We start from the raw sequence: 24,948 nt of genomic DNA, 5'->3' as shown, positions 1-24,948 counted from the left end.
TAATTAGGGTGGGGGGAATTATACCTTCATGGAGCTTAACTCCAGTGCGAGACAAGTAATGTGACAACATTAATAATTATTTTTCATTTTGCAAAGTAAAAAGTGCCATGGGAGTGGAGGGGTGGAACCAACTGGGTAAAGAGGATGGGAATAGGACAAATGTTGTGGACTAGTGTAGTGGTAGACTAGCAGGACTGTCTCAGGATTGAGGAACTGTGAGGATGTTTAAGGAATCGGTGCATAAATGACAGATAGATACACTTTAAGAGTGAAGATCTGAATGTAATGTGTTTAAAATCATTATAGACTTTTATATCTTTTTTAACAATAGATGATTTTATATAATTTAATTTTTTTTAGCATAAAATATTTTGTAAGGCATAAGACATTTGTTATTTGTTTATGTGATCAATGTTTTATGGCATGGCACATCAAACAATTTTAAGGTATTGAATCTATACAATCAGTTTTGTTTATACAGAACAGTATTCTTTAAGCTAGCTTTTTTTGATTCGTATTCCAAAACTACAATGATCAAAAAGCAATGATATTTACCTACTGGCACCTTCTACTTTTAGTGATCACGAGCAATATATTCTCTACGTAAGCATTTTGATTTTTATGGTGTTGTCTTATGTGAGAAGTATTATGATTATTATAAAACTATTATTGCCACACACTATTTTCTTTATTATGTATTTCCTGAAACTGATTGTATACATATAAAGAAAAAGCAAAGTAAGCGAAAAAGTAGTATGATTATAGGCAGGTTGCTAAGTTGTTATTTTTGAAACAATGACTATTTGGTTAATGGTTAAACTGCTTTGTAGGTAATTTTATCAGGCTTGTTTGTAGGTGATGTTCTTAGCAGCCTTGTTTCCATCAAAGGAGGGGTTATTTACTATGGGCTTGTTGTCTAAATTAGGCTTATTGGCTTGTAGGTCTTGTTTGATCTGAACGCCAAAGTTTATCATGATGAAGCCCCTTGGGGACTGTGTCTGTCTTAGGTCGTCAGGAGTCACAGACATGAGGCTAGCCAGTGCCTTCTTTAGTCTGTCCCCGATCTTACCCGTGATTGACTGTCCAGTCCAGCGCACAGGGGAAGGGGGTCTTACTCACTCGGATGTGTCTGAGTGAAAGCCTCCCTCTTTCTAGTAAGTTCACTGGCGTTCAGCGGCAGAGGCTGCCGCAGTTCCCCCTTTATTTTTTCAGACTAGGCAAGAATAAATCTCACTGAAGTGAGGTGTTTAACTCAACTTCCGATTCAAATTGCAACTAAATAATAATCACATTCTAAATTATCAGTTATTTTAAGTGACATAAAATTTCCTACTGTACAGCTTTTGCCCAATACATTTGGCATTCTTCCTTGAAGAGTCTTAATTAGAATGTATTTGTAAGTAGTAAATTACTGAAAACATAATTTCTATTCCACAATTGATAGTAACAGTGAGGTCAAAAATTCCTCAACTATCCAGTTACACTGATAGTTTAGTTGCTGAGAACAAAATCCTCGCAATCTTCCCGCTCAATAGTGGGCCTGGGCTAATCTGGAATTCCAGGAGGGGGCAATTAACTCTGGTCTCGTTCCTGGAGAAAACACAATTCAAAACGTGAGTATCTTGATCGCTGAGTTTTCCCTCCATTCCAGGTTCACATTTAGAAACCAAAAAGCCGCCACACTCTTTACACTCAGCTCACAAAGCTCTCCGGGCTTTATGCAAAACCACTAAAGGTAATGAGCCCCGCATTTACCAGCTGGGAAACAGGAGCTGACTCATCTTCATTAGGGCCTCTGCCTCCGAGCCTGGAGACCTGCAAACCCTCCGGGAAGGACCGTAGACTTCCTGCGAAGGATGTGGAGGTGTGAGGGTGTAGTGAGAAGAAAACGCTCTCCAGGTCGGGAAGAGTAACCAGCCGAAAGGGACGCAGCAGCGACTGAGACGCCAGCATTCCCCGAGACCTGGCGGCCACAGGCTGGACTTGCCAGGCCCCAGACAGCACCTGCTCCCGTGGTCCCCAGAGCGCGCGCCTCTGGGGCGGAAGTGCTGCTCCCACATCCGGTGAGCAGGCGCCACTGGGAAGCTGCTCGCCCGGAAGTGGCTGCGGTTTCGTGGCTTGAGGATGAAAATGAGGGCCAAAAAAGCCCGATAAGTGGCCTCCCGTGAGGGAGAAGTAGCGTAAATAGGAAGCCCCCCCCCACCCCCAAATACCAGCAGCTTAACTGAGTCACAGACCAGCATTTCTCTCTAGTTGTGCCTCAGACACCTGAAAAGCATCAAACCTAAGTGGGACTTCGCCCACCAAACTTGCATCAGCCTTGCTCCCAGAATGGACCTCCATCCTTCTAAGTCAAATAACTGTGTGTCTTGAAGCTTATTGCCCAAGTCAAAAGAATTGTTAAGTTCCTGTAGGGTAAGGTAAAAGTATCAGGCTTTTCTGCCCTCCTGCCATTAGGATAGATGAGGGAATCTTGTGGTTCTGAATGCATGCCTGAGGGCAGGCACCTGAAGTGGGTACACCTGGGCTGAGACTGAATTTATAAGGGTGGCGTCATGGGGACACCAGCAGAAGCCAAGAATGAATGGAAGCCAAGAGAAGAAGAAGAGAAGCAGAGAGAGCCCAGATAGAGTAAGAGAACACCAGTGAGCCCAGATAGAGTGTCAGATAGAGTGAGGCCTGACAGCCTCTCAGCCCCCCAGCATCCCTGCCTGCTCTGTACCTGGTAATCCCAATAAAAGCCTGAAAACCCGCAAAGGACTCTCTAGGACTCCTTCTTTACCCTGGCTGCTGGATCAGAAAACCTGCACTGTGTCCTGTCCTGCCTCTACAGTTCCCTAAATGTTTCTTGTATCTTGATTCTTCCTTTCCATTTCTACCATTGCATTGGTTTAGGCCTTTATCTCTGTCAGTGCCAAAAAAGTGTGGTAAAGATCCTGGTTTGTTGGTGTTAAAGTTTATATGGTTAGGGTCTTCTTTAGGAACCATACAAAGTCACGAATACACATGTATGTCGCAATATGACCTTTTTCCTTTGGCCCTACTGCTGGATGAGTGGGGTAAGAGTATTACCAGATGGCTGGCAATAATTTAGCTATGCACAGAAGTGACTACAAACTACTTAAATATACATTACTAAACTAAGATTAAATAATCCTGAACTTCCCTTTAGCTAATTTCCAAAAATGTCCACAGCCTGGGGAAAGTGTAATGGAAGCAAGTTATAGTAGAAAAAGATAATTACAGTAAAAATATTTTCCTTTTGATCATTTTACCAAAAAAAAAAAAAAAAAAAGTCAACCACAAACTGATTGCTGATGCCCATGCCAGGACTTTAAAAAGGTCCCTACACCAGCAAGGGGCCCTAGAAGTTAAACATCACACACTGCTATCTGTAATCTTTAAAACATGTAAATGTGATCCTGATAACTCCCTGCTCAAAATCAATATTTCCCACTCTCCTAAAGAATAAAACCAAAGTTCTTTGGTATAACATTAAATTCAAGTTCCTCCCAACTGCCAACACCACCAACCACTCTCCTGCATACATTCTTAGTGCCAAACAATTCAGAATTTAGGTCTTTTCTATTTCACAAAACCATTTTCTATTTCACAAAACCATTTAACCATTTGCTTAAATCATGGTTTATCAGTTATAACCTCACCTGACTCCTTTCTAAAGCCTTCCTTAACTCCAAGTCTGATTTACAAATCACTTACCTATTCCTTGAGGAACCATACACACCATGACTTATGCTGAATCTGAACTTATTTCAGGTAGCTAAACCCTGTCTTTAAGATAATACAAAATAACATACTACTCCACTATTAAAAAGAGATGAAATCTTGGCATTTGTGACAACATGGATAGAACTGAAGGGGACTATCTAAGTTAAATAAGTCAGAAAAAGAAAGACAAATACCGGATGATTTCATTCCTATGTGGAATATAAAGATACAGAACAAAGGAACAGACAAAACTAAACCAAAACAAACCCTGGAACTATGATTACAGAATTAAAAGTGCTAGAAGGGAAAAGTACTAGTAAGGTTGACACTTCTTCTCAAGAGGACACTCATAAATGCCAAGACTTCATTTCTTTTTAATAGCAGAGTAGTATTTCATTGTGTATATATACCACATAAAAGAAGCCATTTTAAAATAGCAACAGAACCTACAAATTTTCTAGTAGTTAGATTAGTCAAAAATACACTAAACCTCTATGGAGAAATTATAAAACTAATGAAGGACAAAATATATCATGTGAATAAATGAAGAATCAGCCCATGCTCTGAAAGGGAATTACTTGAAACATCAATTCTCATCAAGTGTAGAACAAATAAAAATTCTATATGGATTTTTTTTTATAGAGGCATGTTTTATTTATTTATTTGTTTGTTTGTTAGTTTGTTTATACATGCACTGGGTACAGTCAGAAGCGCGGGAGGGTGAGAGAATTCACCAGAGCCAGAGCGGGGAGCAGACCAGGCAGAAGGACCGAAGTACACTGCTGAGGGGAGCAGCGGGCGGCAGGAGAGGTCTGTGCGCCATGTGGGACCCTCCTCAGGTGGCCGGGGAGCAGCCGGGGATCGAACTGGCGCCGCAGAGGCTGCGGGCAGCTTTGCAACCCAGCGTTCAACCGCTGCGCCACTGGGGAGGCCCTCTATATGGATTTTTAAGACGCTTGATAGTTCACTTAAAAGTAGACTCACAGTCAACTGTGAGAAAGGAAAATAAGTAGGCCTTGTCCAAATCAATAGTAACACATAGTAACCAATCATGGCAATAAAACACTACAGTACTGACAGGAAAACATACATCAGAAGCAATGGAACAGACTAGAGACTCAGAGACATACATATGCATAAAAGACACTTACCTATGTGATAAAAAATGATAGTATTGGCAACCTCAATTACTAAATGGATAAAACAACAAATACATCCCTACTTCATAAGTGTAGAAAGGTGGGTTCCAGCTGTTACAGAATAAACTGTGAAAGATAAAACTTTTAAGTTAGAATATTTTTGTCATGTGGTATTGAAAGACTTCTTAAATGAAACCCAAAAGCATAAAGCATAAGGCAAAATTTTGATTAAATAATATCAGAAATATTTCAAAATTCTGTTCAAGAGAAAACATTTGGATAATGTTAACTTAAAAATGTCAGTTTGGGTGATACTGCAATGTCTAAAATTGTCAAGGAATTAATGTCTAGAACATGCCAGGATCTCCTGCAGCTGAACAAAAATGTATAAATCATAACAGGAAATGGGAAAATAATATAAATAAGCAGTTTACAGAAAAATACACCCAAAATGCCTGAAAGCACATGAAAAGTAACCCATGTTAATTAGTATCACAATCAAAGAAATACAAATTAAAACAATAGTGAGATATCACTTTACACTTATTAAACTGGCAAAAAATTAGAAAGCTGTATAATGCCAAGTGTTGGCAGGAATGTGAGAGTAAAGGAGCCTTTATACCCTGCCATTGAGTATGTTGACTGATGTAGTCTGTCTAGAAAGCAATCCTACCATCTTTTGGTCTTTTGTAAAATTAAATTTACCTTTCCCTATGACCTAGAAAACCTGCTCTTAGATTTATCTTTCAAAGAAATTCCCACTCAAGTTGATAGAAGCATTTAAGTTTACCATCATGTTATTGCACTGGCAAGGAATTGAGGACAGTCTGGGCGCCCAGGTCTGTGACTGGTCAGATTCTCTACACTATGCAGCAGTAGAATACTATGTAGCAATAGAGAAATGGGCTGGTTGTGAATGTAGCAACATAAAGACATTTTTTAAAACAGAGTTGTGTGAATAAAAAAATAAGAAAAATGAGACACATAGCGACTAATTAAAGTTCTTTGCACACAAATAACATGAGAAAAAGAATACACTACACAGGTTAGTTGTATATAGGGTGGAACCAAGGAAGAGGTTTTTTGTTTTTGTTTTTTTTTTTAAGGAGAAGAACAGCAATTTCTTTTCTGTTAACGTCTAATTCTGGAAGATTCTAAATTCACCATTCAGAAACTTATGTCTTTGGGTAACTTTCCCACTCTCAGCCTTTCATCACTGGCAAACATTGCTCACAAAAACACCCAGCATCTCTGTAGTTTTGCTCAAGTCTGTTACTACAAGGAGAAAACCAAGAACACAGTCTGATCCCCTCTAGAACATCTAGAAGAATTTGACAACAGTCGGTCTTAAAACAAGAAAATGTTCTCCTCCCCCACACTACTTTGCAGCAGACTAGTTTGCCAAAACTTTGCATAGTGACAAATGTCTTCCATCTGTCTGGCTTCTTGTCCTTGGAAGGTTTTTTGGCAATCAGGTCACACCTTCTTTGAGAAGATCTGCGCATTTTGCAGGAAAAAAAATAACTCAAATTTGACAAAAAGAGAAATATAAAATGAAGTAAGATCACTGAGAAGGTATATCTATTCTCCATCCACAATCAGTATTTGGGGGCTTCTGAAGGTGATACTTATCAAAGTTGGGTGTAGCACATCTCTTAAAATTGCTAGGGTTTAGACTGAGATAATAGATGATTGGCCTCATGAAAAATATTTTCTGAGTCCTTTGCTTTTGCAGAAGTTGCTGGCTTATTTCTCACTTTGTGGTTTGCCTTCACTGGGATAATTTTGAGCTACATTTTATTTCAATTTTGTATAACAAGAAGACAATTTATTTTATCAAAGACAATACCCACAGCATTCCTTATATCACCTCTTTGCATATGAGCATTTCTGAATGCAGTGGGACAGTATGTTGTTAGGGGAAGCCAGTACAAAGAAATCATATATATTGACTCATTTTTTTCTAATAATAATTCTTAAAAGAGGAAGTACTTTTCTCAATTTATACATCAGGAAATGAGGTTCAAACAAGTTCTATAATGTATTCAAAATCATACTTTTTAAATTACCCCAGAAGAAATAATAAGACAAATATATTCTGTCAAAGAAAACAAATGTCTAATGTGAACACCATAATATCTTAAAATGTATAATAATGATTTCATTCCTTGAGCTCCTGGTGATTTAATTAAATGTGACATTTATTTTAGGTTTTGATTATAGTTTTTATGTGGAAATATATCTTTTTAATCACTTCTTAAATTACTAAATTTCTCATTATGTTGACTCTAATTCTTACAGCTCTTTAGGTCAAAATACCCAGCTGAGAGCCTGCATAGTTGTTTTTTATTCTAAATTACTTTTCTAGATCCTAATATTTTATACAATTAAAAATAAATCAGCTGTTCATAGTAATTTTCAGGAAAAGATATATAGACTGTATTAATGAATACTTATAATACAGAAATAACAATAGTAAATAAATCCATGAAATAAATAAAAAAGATTCCACTGGAATTTAAAATAAGGAACTTTGGTTAGATGCCAAGAATGCAAACTAAATGTAGGATTTGAACCCTGTGTTTTAAATAATTATTTATTGGGTGCTCAATATGTGTCAGATATTATGCTAATATGCTTAAAATATCCTTACTGAAACTTTGTTTTGGATATTATTTTCCCTAATTCATATTACAACTATTTATGGTCAATATTATTCCCCCTAAATAATAGTTATGAAACTTTGGACACAAAGAAGTGAAATAGCTAGCAAATAACAAAAACAAAGAGAAACCCCACCAACTGGGAGAACATTTTTGCACCCAACACTAATGATAAAGGACTGATCACAAAAATCTGCAAAGAGCTGATGAGACTCAACAACAACAAAGAAAATAATCCAGTCCAAAAATGGGCAGAAGAGCTAAAAAGAAACTTCTCTGAAGAGGAAATGCAAATGGCCAACAGGCATATGAAAAAATGTTCAACATCACTTGTCATCAGGGAAATGCAAATCAAAACTACCATGAGATACCATCTTACACCAGTGAGAATGGCACATATTAAAAAAACTAGCAACAACAAATGTTGGCGAGGGTGTGGAGAAAAAGGAACTCTTCTGCACTGTTGGTGGGAGTGCAAACTGGTCCAACCACTGTGGAAAGCTGTGTGGAGATTTCTGGATCTACTAAACATAGAGCTTCCATATGATCCAGCAATTCCACTCCTAGGTATTTACCCAAAGGACACAGAAACATCAATTCCAAAGAACACCTGCACCCCTATGTTTATAGCAGCACTGTTTACAATAGCTAAGCTTTGGAAACAACCCAAATGCCCAAAAATAGAAGACTGGATCAAGAAGATGTGGCACATATATACCATGGAATATTACTCAGCATTCAAAAAAGATAAACACATGCAATTTGCAGCAACATGGATGGCGCTGGAAGGGATCATGCTCAGCGAAATAAGCCAAAAAGAAAAAGAAAAATACCGGATGGTCTCACTCATAGCAGGAATCTAGAAAACTTAAATAAGGGACCAGGAAAATGAATAACTATAAGAAAGTGAAAATCAAAATCAACAAAAAACTATGAACCAGAGACACTTTTAGGGGGGGGGGTGGGAGGGGAGGGATTGGGGTCAGAATGGGGGGGGCTGCAATTGTATGGGGAATAAAACAATAAAAAATAAATAAATAAAAATTTAAAAAAAAAAGGAAATTTAGTTAATACATAAAATAGCTGAATATGATATTTATGTCTTATGTATAAGAGTAAAAGCCTGGTCAGAAGACCTAAGCTCAAGTTTTCATTCAAGTTGATCAACTGAGCATATATTTTTCTGCCTCATACATCCACATCCACATCTTGTATGTATTTAATGGCAGTGGATACATATAAGGGGGAATGAGAAACCAGATGACCAGAGATTCCACACAATTCTCTAGAATCATACTGTTGATAAGCCAGAGTAATAGTTGACAAGCCTGGGACATGCTCAGGAAAAGACTGGAGCAAAGATAGAAACTGTTCTTCCAGTAGTTTCCAGAAAGATTTGAAGTTCAAAGTCAGTAGATATCCAGAGTGAAAGTGGAAAATGAGACACCCAGGGACTGGATTGAAGGACTTCCTTCTAAACAGTTACATTAGTTGGCACATCTCCCCCTGTGCATATAATGACAGTATTTATTTCCAAGCTAATAACCAAGAACTATTCTGTAAGGAACTGAAAGAAATGCCTGGAAAGAGCTAAAATTCCTAAATTGTTATTAGTTTTCCCAGAGTAAATGTCTCAGATGGACCAGAGACTGCCAACTTCCTTCTTAAGTTTCCGAGGGTGAATGAACCCTAGCAGTCAATGGAGAGAGAGCAACTCAGGAATCAGGACTACATATCTGTCACAAGAATTCATGCCACCTCCCTATATAAAGAAACCTAACCTTTCAATCACAAAATCTATGCCCAAGGATCACAGTGGAGAACTGGTAGCATAAAGAAGACCCAGTATGAACAAGCAAAATAATTGAACCTAGAACAAACAAATTCAGAGAACATAAAAGACTTTAAGGGATTTTCATCAGTATTCTCAAAGAAATTTAAGGAAAGGAACACAAAATTATTTCAGACAAAAGAATCCTAAGCAAGAAAGAGTTCAAGGAAATTAAAAGACATTGCCAAATGAAAACTAATTTTTAAAAAGGAATAAAAAAATTAAGAAAATTTCCTAGAAGGTAATGTAAAAAGAAAATTAAATGGAAAATGAGAAGAAAATTAAGGAATCTAGAGATTAGTCCAGAAAGTTAAATATCTTACTGTAGGAATTCCAAAATGGATAGGGAAAATAACTTCAAGTTAACCATAAAAGAAATTTTCTTAGTGGAAAAGTCTAAAAGGGCCAATTAAATAATGAAATTAATTAAAAGACAATCATATATTCAGAACTCCAAGGAAATAACAAAATAACTTTAAAAGTTTCTACTAGGAGAAAAGACTATCTACAAAAGTATAATAAATCAGGTTAACATCAAATTTTTCACCAGCAACAATGAATACTGAAAAAATATAAGAATGTGCTTAAGGTTCCAAAGAAAATATGACTTTGAACCTAGAATTCTATCTTCTAACAACCATTCATGAACACAAAGTTGTTTTCAGACATGGAAAAAGTTAAACATATTTCATTCTACAGCTCCTTTCTGAAAAGGTATTTCAAACTGTGCTCCACGGGGTTAAAATTTAAAAAAAAAAGTATTCTAGAAATAGATCTGTGTCCAAAACACAATTGAATCCAAAATTTCAATAATCTGAGATTTCCATGAAAGTTCTACAGAAAATCTAAAGCAATCTGTACAAAATGAACTCTAAGAAGAATGTCTTCAACAAAAAATGTCCACTTTCTTCAATCAATAAGAATTAGTTAAGAAATTTGATGATCTTAGAGATAAGTAAAACATGATTCCTTTTTATATCTTTAACAAGCAAAACAAAGGCAGTTGGCAAGTGGAGAAAATATGTGAAATATCTAGATGCACAAATGCACAAACAAAGGTATTAAGGGTAGTGTGGTTTTTGGCAATTAATCTAAAACTTTTTTAAAAAGATATTTCATTGGAGCTTGTGAAATATTCTGAAAATTGTATAGATTCAATTATTCTAGTTTCAATTCTCAGAGCCAACTAAAGTGTTACCATCTTTAATTTTCTGAAAACAATGACATATGCCACAGGAATAGGAAGATGAAGAAAGAAAAGTGAAGAAGATATGACTTAAAATTTATAGATGCAAAAATTATGGTAGTTGTTAGAAAAATTAAAAATAGTTAAATAATGGAGAGAGTAGAGAAGGGGAAAAATGAAATATAAAGAAACCAAATTACCCATTTGTCTTAATAGTGATTTTATCTCCTAAAACCTGTAATCTCAATTTCCATTATTAATACTCTCCATTGGCTATACATTTCTGCCTACACTCCCTTTCATGCAAGATCTGCCTCCTCCAGATCCATGCCCAAGTGTTCCTTGTAGTCTCTCTTCTGCTTCTCCCAATCTCACATCTGTGTCTTGTACCTCTTACTGGCAATTTTTCAGGTGGCACTCAACTTTGCCATCTTAGACCTCACTGTAAAAGGTAACAAAGTACTCCCCAGGAAATGGCAAAGGACAAGACCTGCGGGCTGCTTACTTGAGGAAGATCAAGAACCTCAGGAATGACTTCCCAGGAATGCTGGGGAAGGAATGTGCTTTGCCTATGAGCTTGCCAGCTGTTATTCTCCTGCATCCGTGTCTGGAAAAAGAGTTTCACTTCACAGGTTTCAGCCAAAGAGCAAGGAAAGCACCCAGCTGGTTTTTGAAAAAAAAAAAAAAAATCTGGATGTTTCCATCTCTACCTCTCCCTAGCCTCTCAAGTATCCCAATTTATTCATTACATGACAGAGTGGAGCAATTAGAAATAGCTGATTTTTTAACTGAAATCTCATCATAAAAGCTGGAAAACCCAAGCTCCCAGAATTAAGAGAGACAATGAACCCTAAAGCCAAGACTGAAAGGAGGAACAAGAAATCTGCAGCCAAACTAAAACAAGAACACCACTGTAAAACCATCCAAAGGAAAAAAATAAAAATACATCCATGATGTACATATCACTGCAGAGGTAGAATTTTTTAAATCATTTAACATGTTTCTATATTTAGTATTTAACATTTTAACTATCTATTGGGCCCCTTCTGCATACCTTACTCTCACGATCTCTCTTTACCCACTTCTCACTATATAACAGCAACACTGACTTGCTGTTTTTAGAGCCTTTGAAGCTCATTCTGTCTCAATGTCTTTGTTCTTGCTGGCCCCTATTGGAACAGAATTACCTCCGTTTCACCTATGGAGTCTTCCCAGAGTGAGACCTATGGAGTCTTAACCTATGGAGTAAGACCTATGGAGTCTTAAGAACTGTGGAGTCTTAACTCAGAGTAATCTCTTCAATTGAGCTCTTTCCTTTCCCTCCATATTTATTATCACCTCTCAGCTATTAACCATTTTGTCCTGTTTATGTCTTTATGGCATTTAAGAATTATTAAGAATTATTTAAGATTGTTTACTTTTTACAGCAATGATAGATAGATTGACAACCTTTGCAGATGAGGAAATTGAGCCATAGATATTATTAAATAACTTGTCCAGTGATATGCAGTAAGCAGAAGTGGAAGCTCATGAATTTAAATCTAGATTTGAATTCCCAAAACTCCTTCTCCACAGAAACTATTCTGTACTGTTTCCCTTAAAATATACATAGCATGTTAAAGAGTCACTAATGTGAAATGTTATAAAATATGGCCCTTTATGTGAAGGGCTATAGAACTGGCTAGGGAAATAGGATGTTTCCATGAAGGGACAAATAATAATAACAAGGGAAAACTGCTTTCATGATCATCTCTATTTTAAAGGTGAGAAAACAAAGAAAACCCCCCAATAAAAGGAGTAACAGCACGCAGCTCAGTGGCCGACCATCCCAAGCTTCAGTACCTGTGCTCTCCCTGCCTTCATAAAGAACCAGCTCATCATTCCACCCCTACTGAGAGCATCATTCACAGTGTTGCAGTTCTTCAGATATCCAGAATAGCCTGTCGACAGATTTTTTTGGATGACTAAAGCTAAAGTTGCTAAGCATTTACAATTTTTATCCTTAAGATCTTATAAAATGAATTATATGTGTTTCAATATTATCAGATACTGTTTATTTTTCCCCAACTTTGTGTTTAAGGACCAGCTGCTTCTGAATGACGACTTTTTTTTAATAGAGATTTCTGAACCTTTCTTAGATTATCCCCATAGTGTCTGGCGATGGTCTGGCAACTGATTATCAGGGTGCTCAGATGCTCCTATGCCCAGCCAGGTGTGGGGTCAGTAAATAATGAACATAAGTTAACCTTTACTTGATGACACAGGATTTTTTTATTTGTGCCTCTTATTAAACTGTAAGTTGACCATGGCCATCACTAGTACAAATGATGGTCACCACTTCAATTTCCTCATATACAAAAGCAGAAATAAATTGGATCACATGATCTCTAAAATGATGTTTACTTTAAAATTCTAATTCATCTAAAAAGAGCTTTCCCAGGATATACTTAAACACTGCTTCTTTAAAGAATGCCAACTGTTATTATTTGTCTCTTTTTCATAAAAGTGGAAAGATAGATATACTGCTAAATAACTTTCAGAGGACTGTATTATTTATTTATTAAGTCAATACCTGAAACAGCTTTTTCAAACATTTGCCTTATCCAGAAGAATCACATTTGTCTTTCATGAGCTTTGAATTCATTTCCTAACATTCACAACATTGCCTCTCATTTCTCTATAATTAACACAATATACAACAGAATGCTTCTAGTTCTCTTGTCACTGCAACTCATGTATGTTCCATGTTTATGGCTAGCACAGAAAGTAGCAATCTGCATCAGCTTGTGCTAATGCAACTTACATTCTTGTCCATTATGCCGTCATTGGTATTTTTTAAGCACTCTTCTGGTTTAACAGGATTCTAGACATAGTAATTAAAAACTCATCTTTAAACATCGTTTATTAAAACCTTTAATGGCTGCATAATTATTTCTTCTAGGAAATCTCATTTATAATAAGTTTAAATTCTGTACAAATTATAGTTGAATCAATATAAAGTGACAGAGCACTTAAAAATATATATTGTATTCATATTATTTTAATGGGATAAGCTCTGCATTAGGCTGATACAAAGTCCTGAAACAAAGTTCTGAAATGCAAGCATGGCCTATCTTCATGTGATTAAATCTTCAGGAACTTGATTCCTCACTTCCTACTAAGGAACAATAATTTACTTTCATGGGAACTATAAAAGTGCTCAATGGTAAACAGAGCCTCAGGAAAAAGTTAAATCATGTTCTACAGCATCATAGCTAACTAATTGCTTTTTCATTAGTTCATCTCCCCTGACCTCTTCCCTCTCTCCTTCCCACTTTCCCTTTCTCCTCTCTCTGTTCCTCCTGAGAGTCATGGACACACCGATACACACACACACACACACACACACAAACGCACATTTTCTTTTCAAAATGTATACTTTAATGGGAAATTGCAAATGTGAAATATTTGACCCTTTAAGTAATAAAGTCATACTTAATAGTAGATCCTTAGCAACATGCTCGGATATTCTTTCTGAGCCATGACCACCTACAAAAGTTAATTAGTGTTCCATTGATCGAATAATTTTTTCTGGTCTCACTCATGTCAGAGTCTCTACATGCAATGACCTATGTATGTCCCAAGTCAACCAACAGACAAATAACTAGAAACATGGTCTAACAAACTCATGCACACATACAGATACAGAATCCTTGAAGGGGTATTGCGCAGGGGTAGAGCATTTAGCTGCACACACAGAATCCTTGAAATAAGGATAGCACCAGAATTGCATATTTATATATATTCCTCCAATACCACTGACTTTCAACCAGAGGCATTTTTACCCTGCAAGGGGATATTTGACAATGTTTGCAGACATTTTACTGTTGCACTAGACAGGAGACTGCTACTGAGGCTAGGGGAGCTACTCAACATCTTAACAATGAACAAGACAGCCCCACAATAAAGGATTATCATATTCCAAATGGCAATAATGCCAAAGTTGAGAAACCCTACTCTCCACAGTGATCTGAGACATCAAATAAGGGAGAAATCACATTTTGATCCATTTCAAGCCACTAACTTGGAGAAGAGAAAGAAAAAAGAAACAGTCACACCACAATTCTATTTAGATCTCATTAATTAAATACATGGCTATACCATACGAAGTTTTTATTTCCACCTTGAAACTTCTAAGCATTTTAGAAATGATAGAAAGATGTATTCCATAGTGGTCTTTTATTCTTACTGTCCTAGGCATTTTCCCACAGAGTGAGGGAAGTGCTTGCCAGATGGTGTGGGAAAGATTTTAAAAATCCCTAACTTAGCTATTCTGAAAAGAAAAGTTTCTGCCACTTCTGACCCAGTATTTTGGGTTTTTCACATATATTTACAAGAAAGTGTCATTACATGTTTTAGTATAACTTGTCTTTTTTAATAAAATTGTTATAAGACAAATATAAATCTTATATGTAGCGATAATTTCTAGATTTTATGTCTCCATATATGCTTATTTTACTACATCTTGATAAATTTAGGTGACTATACAAGTTTATTGTTGGAAAGAACCTGGAAATTATTTTCCCACTTCCTAATGTCATAATTCATCAATTATAAGATGTCACTAATCATAAGATGCACTATTATATTGTGTACCACTAAAAGAAAATGCATGTCAATTAAAAATGACATACTCTCAATCATAAGACACATCTCTATTTAAGAGCATCAAAATGTAGAAAAAATACATCTTAAAATTGATTAAACACATTATTCCATACTATAATACCTTTTCTTTCTCAGATGAAAACCATATGTCATGTGCTAGAGAAGTCTTTCCTTGATAATGTAACAAAGCATACACATTGGACAAAAAACATAAATGGTAAGAAAACAAGGTTAAAAAAATAAACTAAAATCATATATAATTCTAAGTTTCTTTTTAGGTTATAGGTACACTAAATACTTTGCTAACTAGACAGGAAATTTTGAAAACTTATACTCTCTTGTTCTATTTATAGTTTCTAAATAGAGGAAATTTTTAACAGATATTATAGTGAATAAAAGTTAACTGGATCTCAATTTGAAGTATCAGCTACTCAAAGACAGAAAGAAAATGACATCTTTGACAAAAAGGCAGGTAACTGAATTTTGGGGGGAAATGACCTTGGAGTCAGATCACAGTCAAATTAATCTGTTTCCTATAAATTCTATCTATAATAAAATTAATGAAGCTAGATATATCCTGTGATTGAGTTGAGTTGTTAAATTTTCATTCAGTAAGAAAGTCAGTCATGATTCCTATACTAAGTTTGGCATTGTAGAAGGATGGGGGAGGGGAGACTTGACTTTTAGCCAAGAGGATTAATCCTTTCCTAAACTGAAAAAAGTATTTCATAGAATAACCTGCCCACGTAAATATTTTTGTAGGTCATTTTTTCCAAGAAAGACTTGTTGGGTGAATAAATGCCCAACCAAAGTAGAAATCATACATAGAAATGTTTTTGCACTCAAAGCTGAAAAGCAAATAAGGCTAAAAGACCCGCAAAACAAACCCCACCAATGCATATACCATAGCTTTGCTGAACAAGAGTTTAATAATACCACTGACTGCAAAATCTCTCAAGCATAGCCCCAGTACCAGTGAATTGCCTGTTTGCAAATAGTGGTCACCAAGCTACCAAAAATTATCAAAATTCCAATGTACTACTTGAGTAATTCTGCTTCAATAACCCTGTGAATATCAATCCATAACTGAAGAAAGAAAACAAGTTGGGCCTTAATGCTTCTCTACCAGGCAAGTTCAAAATAACATCAACAACATAGTTCTTGGCATCCCAATATAACAATATAATCACAAAACAGTGCATGTTAGAAAACAGTAGCCTTAAAACCCTGAACGGGAAAACACAAACTCTTGCATTTCTGAAGATGAAAGTAAAATTTGACTTATCCTGCATTTTGGGGCTCTAAAATCAGGCTAGTGAGGGTACCAGTTCTCTCTAACAGAGGGTAGACATATCCTCTTGTAATTTGCTTAGCAGTCTTGGGAACCCTGTATGTATCTATTTCCAGTTGCATATTCTAGAAAATAGCAAGTTAATGCTATGCCACTGCTGCACCACAATAAATAGCCATTTTTGCAATTTGAAAGTCAACTGCAGAAGCAAATTGAAAACAGGTTGCTTTTAAGAGCAAGTAAGAAGCTTCAGAATGCCTAAACATTAATTATCTTGAGGGGAATTACACAAGTATATCAAAATCCTTGCTTTAAGGACTCTGTGAAACAGCTAACTTCATGACATTAAGCAAATATCAGAGAATTTTTCAAGATCTGGAAACTCAGATCATGCTTTTTCCTATTTTGAAATAGAGTTCTCATTTCCATTAGTATATATTTAACTCATGTTCTATGAATAATACAGGACCATGATAAAAATCAAATAATGGAAGTGTATTGTTCTGTATGTAAATGAAATTTTTCGCTATAACATTTTTCTTCCTTTTCACTTCTGTAGGGAAGCTGTCATCAATGGATTTTTCTTTTTTTTTTAATTTTATTTTTATATTCCCCACACAATTGCAACCCCCTTATTTTGACCCCAACCCCCCAGATTTTCTTCTTATTACAAATAAGACTTTTGGTAAATGAATATATTTTAAATCATGAATAGAAGCCAAGTCATGGTTTTCCAAAAATTCATTTGAGGCTTACCATGTTAAAGTACATGTACACTGTTATTTGTCTATGGTATAGGATTTTAGATAATAAAGCATTAACAACAAACAAAACCTTTGCTTTTATGAGTAGGAAGACCTAGAAAAGACCCATTTGAATATTATCTCAAATGTGTTGAATACAGTCTTTTTTTAAAAAAATGAACAGGTATATTCTATTGGTTAACTTTTTGTCCTAAAAGATGATAGGGAAAAAAAGTATGTCCTCAACCTAAGTTGTGTGCAGAGGTCCAGGGAGCCTCAGAAATATATACCAGGTGTATATATAATCAAGCATAATGTGAAACTAGAAGCAGAAGTCCTAGATCCTATTTCTGTTGTAGCTATAAACTTCATATGTGATTTTTTGACAAGTCACTTCACTTGTCCAGTTTATGAAACAACAGGAGGAAACATCTGATCCCCTTAAGATTTTTTCAATTCCTATAATTAATATCTGTGCAAATCCCTAAAACAGCATTTGAGGGGCACAGGACATGGAACAAAAACATTTTCAGGAGAGTACTTACTTTGCTCTTCCAGCATGCTGCCAGGATAAGTCAGCTTCTGTAGAAAACTAGATACTAAATGGCCTATCTTAGTATCTTAGCTAAATGGTTGTGAAAAGCATTTAAAGATAGTCAGTCAGAAGAAATAAACTATTTTCTGTGATCCAAAAAATAGTGTGTGAGTCCTCATATCCTCAGACCCCACAAGTCCTCATATTTCATCTTTACTGGTAGAATGTACAGCGTTCCTTTAAATGACCTGTGCTCTCTGAACAGTAACAAATAATTCTGAAAGTAAATGGTTTTCATCCCCAGTCCCATTTCCGAGCCATGAAAATACATTTTATGCAACAGTTACATTATATACTGTACTCTTAAGACAACTTCATAAAAGAGAGTTTAACATATGGTAAAAGATAAGAAATAGGCTTGTATACTGGCTCTACTGATGTTGTGTGATCTCGGGGAAGAAGCTTAACTCCTCTGTGCTTTAACTCCTCTGTGTTATATTTCTGTAAAATAGGGGAACTAATCAAACTAACTCAGAGCATTATTGTGAGGATTAATTAAAATTATGCATGGAAAGCAGGCAACTCAGAACCTGATATAACATAAATGTCAGATTGATCAATCAATCAACAAATCAATGGATCCTGAGATCTGGAACTCCCTGAAAGGCCTTGTCTAAGGCCACAAACAATTTGCTGGCAATGAATGGCATCTGCTGATCTTTCCTCTTCTGAACAAACAATAGAGCCAAGACTCAAAGCTGGGTTCAGCTTTTATTAACAGGATCCTGCAGAAATCAGCAGGAAATGAGATTATCCTGAAAGTTGGGGTTACTCTATTTTAAGACAATATCTTTAAAGGAGATAGAAAAACACACATACATACACACACATTTAATACGGTCATACAGAATCAGAGGAAAGAGATTGTTTTTCATTGATGCCTTTTGAAGTATTGCCAGCATTAAAAGCTACAGAATTTTATAACTGGATAGCTCCCTAGAGACCATCTAGTTCAACTCACTCACTTGATAGATAAGTAGCTGAGGCCCAGGGAGGTTAAGAAACTTGCTTGAGGTATTCAGCAATAAATGACAGTACCAAGACAAACAAGCTTTCTGACTGCCCCATTTGTCAACCCAGAATTCAGTTCTGATCTCTTTCACCAGTCAGCATCTGGCTCTTGTTATGCCAAACAGCATGAAGACATAGACACATACACAAAGCACACACTTGCCACATTAGTCCAGCTTCCAAAAAAGATACAAAAGCCATCTCAAGCTCCCAACGCCTTCTTTTTAGAGCTTCCCATCATGGGAATTGGGGGGCGATCCCAATCAGTATGTGGTCCCCTCCCAGTCTCTCTTTGAAGTTCCTACTCTTTCGTTTCCTTCTCACATCCACTTTTAAGGGTTACTTCTAGAAGTTCCTCACCTGAAAGATCAGGCACTTCCTAGGGCAAAAGGTTCCACTGCGAATTTGAAACTTCTGACCTTCCTACAAATACAAAACCTTGAGACAGGAAATACAAAACTGCTCTTAAGTTTTCTCCAGGCTCCCTGAATGAATTCTGCCAGAACTAATGCCCCCTCCCCAAGATAGTTTAAACCAGGTTTATTTTATCAAGTGTGAAGCCTGGCAAGCCCACATTAGGTATTGCCTAACGTGGAACAGGAGAGAGAGAGAGGACCAAGGAAGGAGATGGATTAGGGGGAGCAACGAGACCAGCAGAAGGAGGGCAGTGGCCAAATTGCAAAGTTTGGATCCTGGAGACAGCTATGCTGCTGAGACTGACTCACTGCCTAAGGGACAAAACTGCCCAGGGGATTGCACTGTTTTAATTATACACTCTGGTAACTGATTAACAACAGACTGGTGCGCAAACTACACACCTAGGAAGCAAGCAGAGGCTACACCGAAGAGGCAGAAATAATGAACACTCATTCCTCCTGCTCCCTTTTCTCCTGCCTCAGGCGTTGCTTGCCACTCTGCGCCTGGGGGCACACCTGGAGTTCTCAAGGTTTTCTTCCCACCACCCCAAGAAAGGGAACTCCTCTCCCTGTTCTCCCAAAGGGTAGGAAAGAAGCATCGAGTATCAGAGCTCAACCAAGCTGTTCTCCAGTCCCTTACAGAGAACTGATCCCACGGAAAGGCTTTCGCTGAGAGTCTGGAACTCACTGACGCGTGGCGCGCCTGGCCCCTAAGCACGCGCGCTGGGTGAGGTTTCTCCCAGCCTGGGTCTCCGCCGTGAGGGTAGGAGGCTTGAGTGTCACAACTCAGCGTTCCTTCCCTGCACGATCACCCATCGGCTAAACCGGAAGGAAGGCTTTGCTTTCGCCTTTTCCCCCCTCCCTACCTGAATTCCGGTACCAGGTTAGGCTGCAACCCATAGAAAGCAGCCGAGAGAGTGACCAGCCACCCAGGCTTGTAACTCCCGTTCTCGCACTCCAGATAAGGCGGAGACCACTTGACGTGACTCTTATCCCCGCCAAGCCCGTCTCTGCGCCGCCAGCTATTATGGCCCAGGCCCCGGGGTCCCTGATGGGAGCCGCGGCGGTGTAAGTGGGTCCTCCACTTGCGCCGGAGGCCGTGGAACCACTCCGTCTCCAGCGTAGCGTTGGCTAGATGGTGTGCGCTTGAGGATAGGTCCTGGAGCAGAATGCGACTCTCCTCACGCGTGGCCTGGAGGAAGACTTGCGGGGTCGGCGCGGACAGAGACTCGGTGCTGAAGGTGATGGCCGCCCGGGAAATGCTGGGCTCGCCCTCCAAGAGGCTCCGCACCAGTGCCTGGTACCACTCCAGGTCGTCCTGCAAGTTCTGCTCCCGCGACTTATTGCTCTGCAGCATCATGTTGAGGAAGTTGGTAGCGTGTGTCAGTGTGTCCAACGCCCCGTGTAAAGAGGGGTGGGAACTGGCTAGAGCGGGCGACTTCCCAGGCAAGCCCGCCAACTCGTAGCGGCCAGAGCAATTGGCTCGCTTCAGCTGGTGGGAGTCCCCAGTGTACAGGTAAGAGGCCACGTCCATGGGCACCTCCTCGGCGAGTTTCTGCGCCAAGATGGTGCCGTCTGTGGAGCGGCTCCAGGGAGCTGAGGGGTCCGAGGCAGAGGCTCGAGACAACTGCTGGGCGTGCTGCTTCCCCTTTAGGGTCTTCTCTCGAGGAGAATCCAGCCCTCCCAAAGGATCGCGGCTGGCGCCAACAGCTCCTAATCCCAGATGAACGAGCAGGAGGCCAACGAGTAACTGATAAGCCATGGCTCCCATCCGCCTCGCAGTGAGGAGAGGAGGTATCGGGAGGAGTCACTTTTTAAATTTTGGTCGTCGATTTATCAACAGAATGACTTTTACTAGGGGCCTTCCCCCTTCTCCAGATGGCACTCAGTCCAAAAGGACTTTAAAATGAGAATTCCTCGAAATTGGCCCGCTGGCTAAACTACCGGCGCAGGAAATCAGATCACCTGTGGCAATGCTGGCTGCACCCGCTTCACAATGGGTCGTCTCTGGATTACGCACCTCGATGCCTTGAGCCCAACAGCTTACATCCCCTCTGGTTCCCTGCAACTATAGTTAGCCTGCTTACGTCTTTCTGCTCAGCCGCTTCCACCGCTGGTTTCATTGAGGTGTGTTCAAGAGCTGCTGCTGCTGCTGTGGCTGCTGCTGCTGTGGCTGCTGCTGCTGCTGTGGCTGCTGCTGCCGCCCCAACCGCTGAAGACGCTGCTCCATCATCTCAACAGTGGCAGGTCGTTCCCGCCTCCAGGTTCTGGCTCCTCCTTGCTCGCTTCACCCCGAGGCTCCGAGCGCGCGTGCATACAGAACCCACAGCGAGCTCAATAGCAAGTTCCAAAGAACGAAGATTTCTTTCAAGGCATTTGCCTATCTGGGTCGAGAGCACCGGGCAGCTGGTTAATTGGAGCTTTTAGGTTTGACCACAAACCACACTTCTGCCTCTCAGTGCTATCAGAAGGAAAGCTGGTTTAAAGAGACAGCTTGGCCGCAACCAAACCCTGGTATAGGGCGGCTTCGAGTCGTCTCGTTCTGTGTTTGGTCGGCTCCTCTGTCAATCAACCGCCTGCCATTCGTTGGGCTGGGGCGGGAGCTGTCCAGTGCTGAACCAGAGGCAGCACACGGAGGAGGCGCAGGAGGAGGCGGGCGCGGGATGCAGCAAGGGAAGAGTCGTTTCACCCACTCGTGTTCCCTGATGACTCGGAAACCTGGGGGATGGGAGTAGGATGGGTAGGAGTGAGGGGGAGAAACAGCTTTTATGACTGAGAGCAAAGGAAACTTGGACGTACTGAGGAGGGTGTTGGCGTCTTAGATGCTTAGTTAAATCAAGCATTTTCTTTTGCTTGGAAAGGAGCTAGAATGGAGTTTTCATTTTTTTTACTTAAACAGGAGGGGAGGGACATAGGATGGAGACGTGTCCTCTTCAGCATCTGCTCATTTTAGACAAATTATCAAATCATCCTTCTTGTCATCCGTTTAAAAAAAATGATTAAAACCTACTTTTGGAGGTCTTAGCTATGAGGGAGTAATAGAGACATCTACTGGCTGGTCTTTAAGTGGGGGAAATGCCATTTTAAAGAACCTCTGCTTGGGTAAAGGGAACCTTTATATGGAAGGTAGCAAACATGTGCAAGGGGCAGACAGGGACTGCAAGAGAATGAGAATGAATGAATCTGGGTTGAGTGAGAAGTTCCTAGAATTGATGGATATTAGAACTAAGATACCTGGTTAACTATAGGTCAGGATATTCCAGTAGAAGAAAGGAGAACTGAATAAGTGTGTGGCACCTTCCAAATCACTGGAAAATCCTTTAACATTTGAATTGTTTTATATCAAGCTTATTATGAAGTATAAAAGTATCTTCTGATATTCTGAAAATATTAGTTAGTACTGGATATATGTGGTGTTTAATGCACCTCCATTTTCAAATTCTCCAGAAAGATGCAAATAGAAAACCCCAAATTCATGTAAATTACAACTTTAAAAAAGTGTCATTCATGGCATTCTAAGATAATACTGCTTAGGTTTACTTTACCATTTCATTTCACGCTCCCTATTGAGAAAATGCCAAAGCACCAAAATCTAAGTTCCAAAAAGCAAAAGTTTGTCTGCATTGGTCACTACAGTATCTTAAAAATCTAGAACACATAAAAATGCCTAGCACATAGTAGATTCTCACTAAATATTTGCTAAATTAATGAAGGAACTAGAAGATCATGATGATTAATTATTTAAAAATACATTTCCTTACCTAAGAAAAGAAGTTGGCCTCATATGCCAGTAAAGAGGGTTTTTGGATAAGACATAGAAACTGGTTATCCAAACTACAGTACATGGTCTCAGAAGTATAGTATAGTATAGTGCATGTGCAGTGATTCAGCATCATTGGAAGGCCTGGATTCTGGTCCTAGCATTGTTTTAAGCAAGATATGTGACCAGTGGCAGGACATCTAGTTTCTGTTTTTTAGGACACAAACTGTATCTGGGATTCATGATTCCATGTTGAAGGAGCACTGAAATGGCATCTAAGCTACTCTCCAGGATGCCATTCCTTCCCCTAGTGCATAACCCACAGGAAGGATCAAACAATGAGAGACTTGCATTTTTAGCATCCTTTCAATGGATCATCTTCAGTCTACTTGAGGTGAACTAGTTAAGACTATAAGAACACAGCCCAATAGAAATATAATGTAAGGCACAAGTATGATCAATATACAATCTTAAATGTTCTGGTAGCACATTTTAAAAAAGAAAAAAAGTGAAATTAATTTAAATAATATATTTAACCCAATATATCCAAAAATCTTCCAAAGTCAATCTGTATTTTACACTTAGAACACATGGCCTTTTAATAGGTCTGGAGTCAAGTAACTGAGTAGGCAGACAATCCTATGTCTGTGTTCATGTCCATAAATGTTGAAGATGTTTTTATAAGGAAATAAGATTTAATATATACTCATATCCTTCTAGGAAGACCATAAAATTCCACTCCAACATACATAAAACTACATAGCAGGCATTGTGCTTGGAACTGGGGCAAAAGAAGTCACATCTTTTGCTCAAAAGATGCCTGAACCTTACCGTGAAATGTATGTGTGTATTTGTATACATATAATGTGCATTACATATTGTACTATTTACACATAATTAAAAACAAACAAATGAAATAATACATTGCAATAAGTGCCCTGAGGAAATAAACACTGTAAAGGAATAAATGATGCAGGGTACAGGGTTCAGGGAACTTCTTGTAAAGATATAAAAGAAAGGAAGACTTCTTTAAGGAGGTAACTATTGAACTGATACCTAAAGAATGAGAAGCAGTAAACTAGATAGTAGATAGCAGTGAACCAGCTAAACACAAGATGGAAAGAAATTTATTTTAGGTAGAGGGAATAGTACATGAGTGCACTAATACAACAAATATTTCATTCTTAGCGGGAAAGAGGAATGGAAGGTAACTGTAGTAAGCTGAAGTTCATCTGTAATATAAAAAGCACAAATAATTGAGACAAATCATTTTATAAATTGATTCAGTGATCCTGACATGTATAGAACCCTCTAACACCACCACATAATTGGTATGAAATTTGAACAGAACTTATAGGTGTAGATCAGTATCCCTCTGTGGCCTCAAAATTAACAACTAAGTGGTCTAAATGCACATTGATCCTTTATATGAGCTTGACTGTAATAAATAGTGCATACATGACCTGTAGGGCCTGTTTGAAAACGCTAAGGGCTCTTTCATCAAAGCCTGAAAAGTCAATCTAATTGCTTTAGAACAGTCAGATTTGCACTATGAAAAAGCAATATGCAATGAAGCTATGAGTTATTCGTTGTTGTTATATGATTGATTTGTCACTGTTATAAAAAAAGATTTGATGATAGCTTATCTTTATAAAAGAAATTAAAGGAGGTCAAAAAGTACTGAGACTAATACAGGGAAATTTATTTTAAAAATTTAAGTGCTACTTTAAATCTTATAAATCATAAGGATTAGGACAGTATGATAGGGTGAGAGGATACTAAATTAGACCCAGCTTTACTCTTGTAGAGAGTAAGTATCATAATTATTACTTTATCTGTAACATAATTGTGACGTACTTGACATCCACAATGGAACAATGACAACTGAGTGATGGATAATGGTTCAGTTATATTTTCCAGTAACTCATTATTCTTGA

The 24,948-nt window shown here is 38.2% G+C and overlaps 1 protein-coding gene across 1 annotated transcript in view; it reads right to left on the bottom strand.

The window, feature by feature from the left end:
* GPR158 (G protein-coupled receptor 158) overlaps positions 1–21,375 on the bottom strand; it is a 423,375-nt gene extending 402,000 nt beyond the window's left edge. Inside the window, exon 1 of the mRNA XM_037510729.2 lies at positions 20,118–21,375. Coding sequence (XP_037366626.1) covers positions 20,118–21,022 — 905 coding nt within the window. The 5' untranslated portion in view covers positions 21,023–21,375. The remainder of the gene's footprint in view (positions 1–20,117) is intronic.
* Between the last annotated feature and the right edge of the window lie 3,573 nt (positions 21,376–24,948).

This window comes from Talpa occidentalis, unplaced genomic scaffold (genome assembly GCF_014898055.3).
Source record: "Talpa occidentalis isolate TD23 unplaced genomic scaffold, MPIMG_talOcc4v2.1 talOcc4.14, whole genome shotgun sequence".
NCBI classification, from domain to species: domain Eukaryota; kingdom Metazoa; phylum Chordata; class Mammalia; order Eulipotyphla; family Talpidae; genus Talpa; species Talpa occidentalis.
This window is presented reverse-complemented; position numbering and strand designations above follow the sequence as displayed.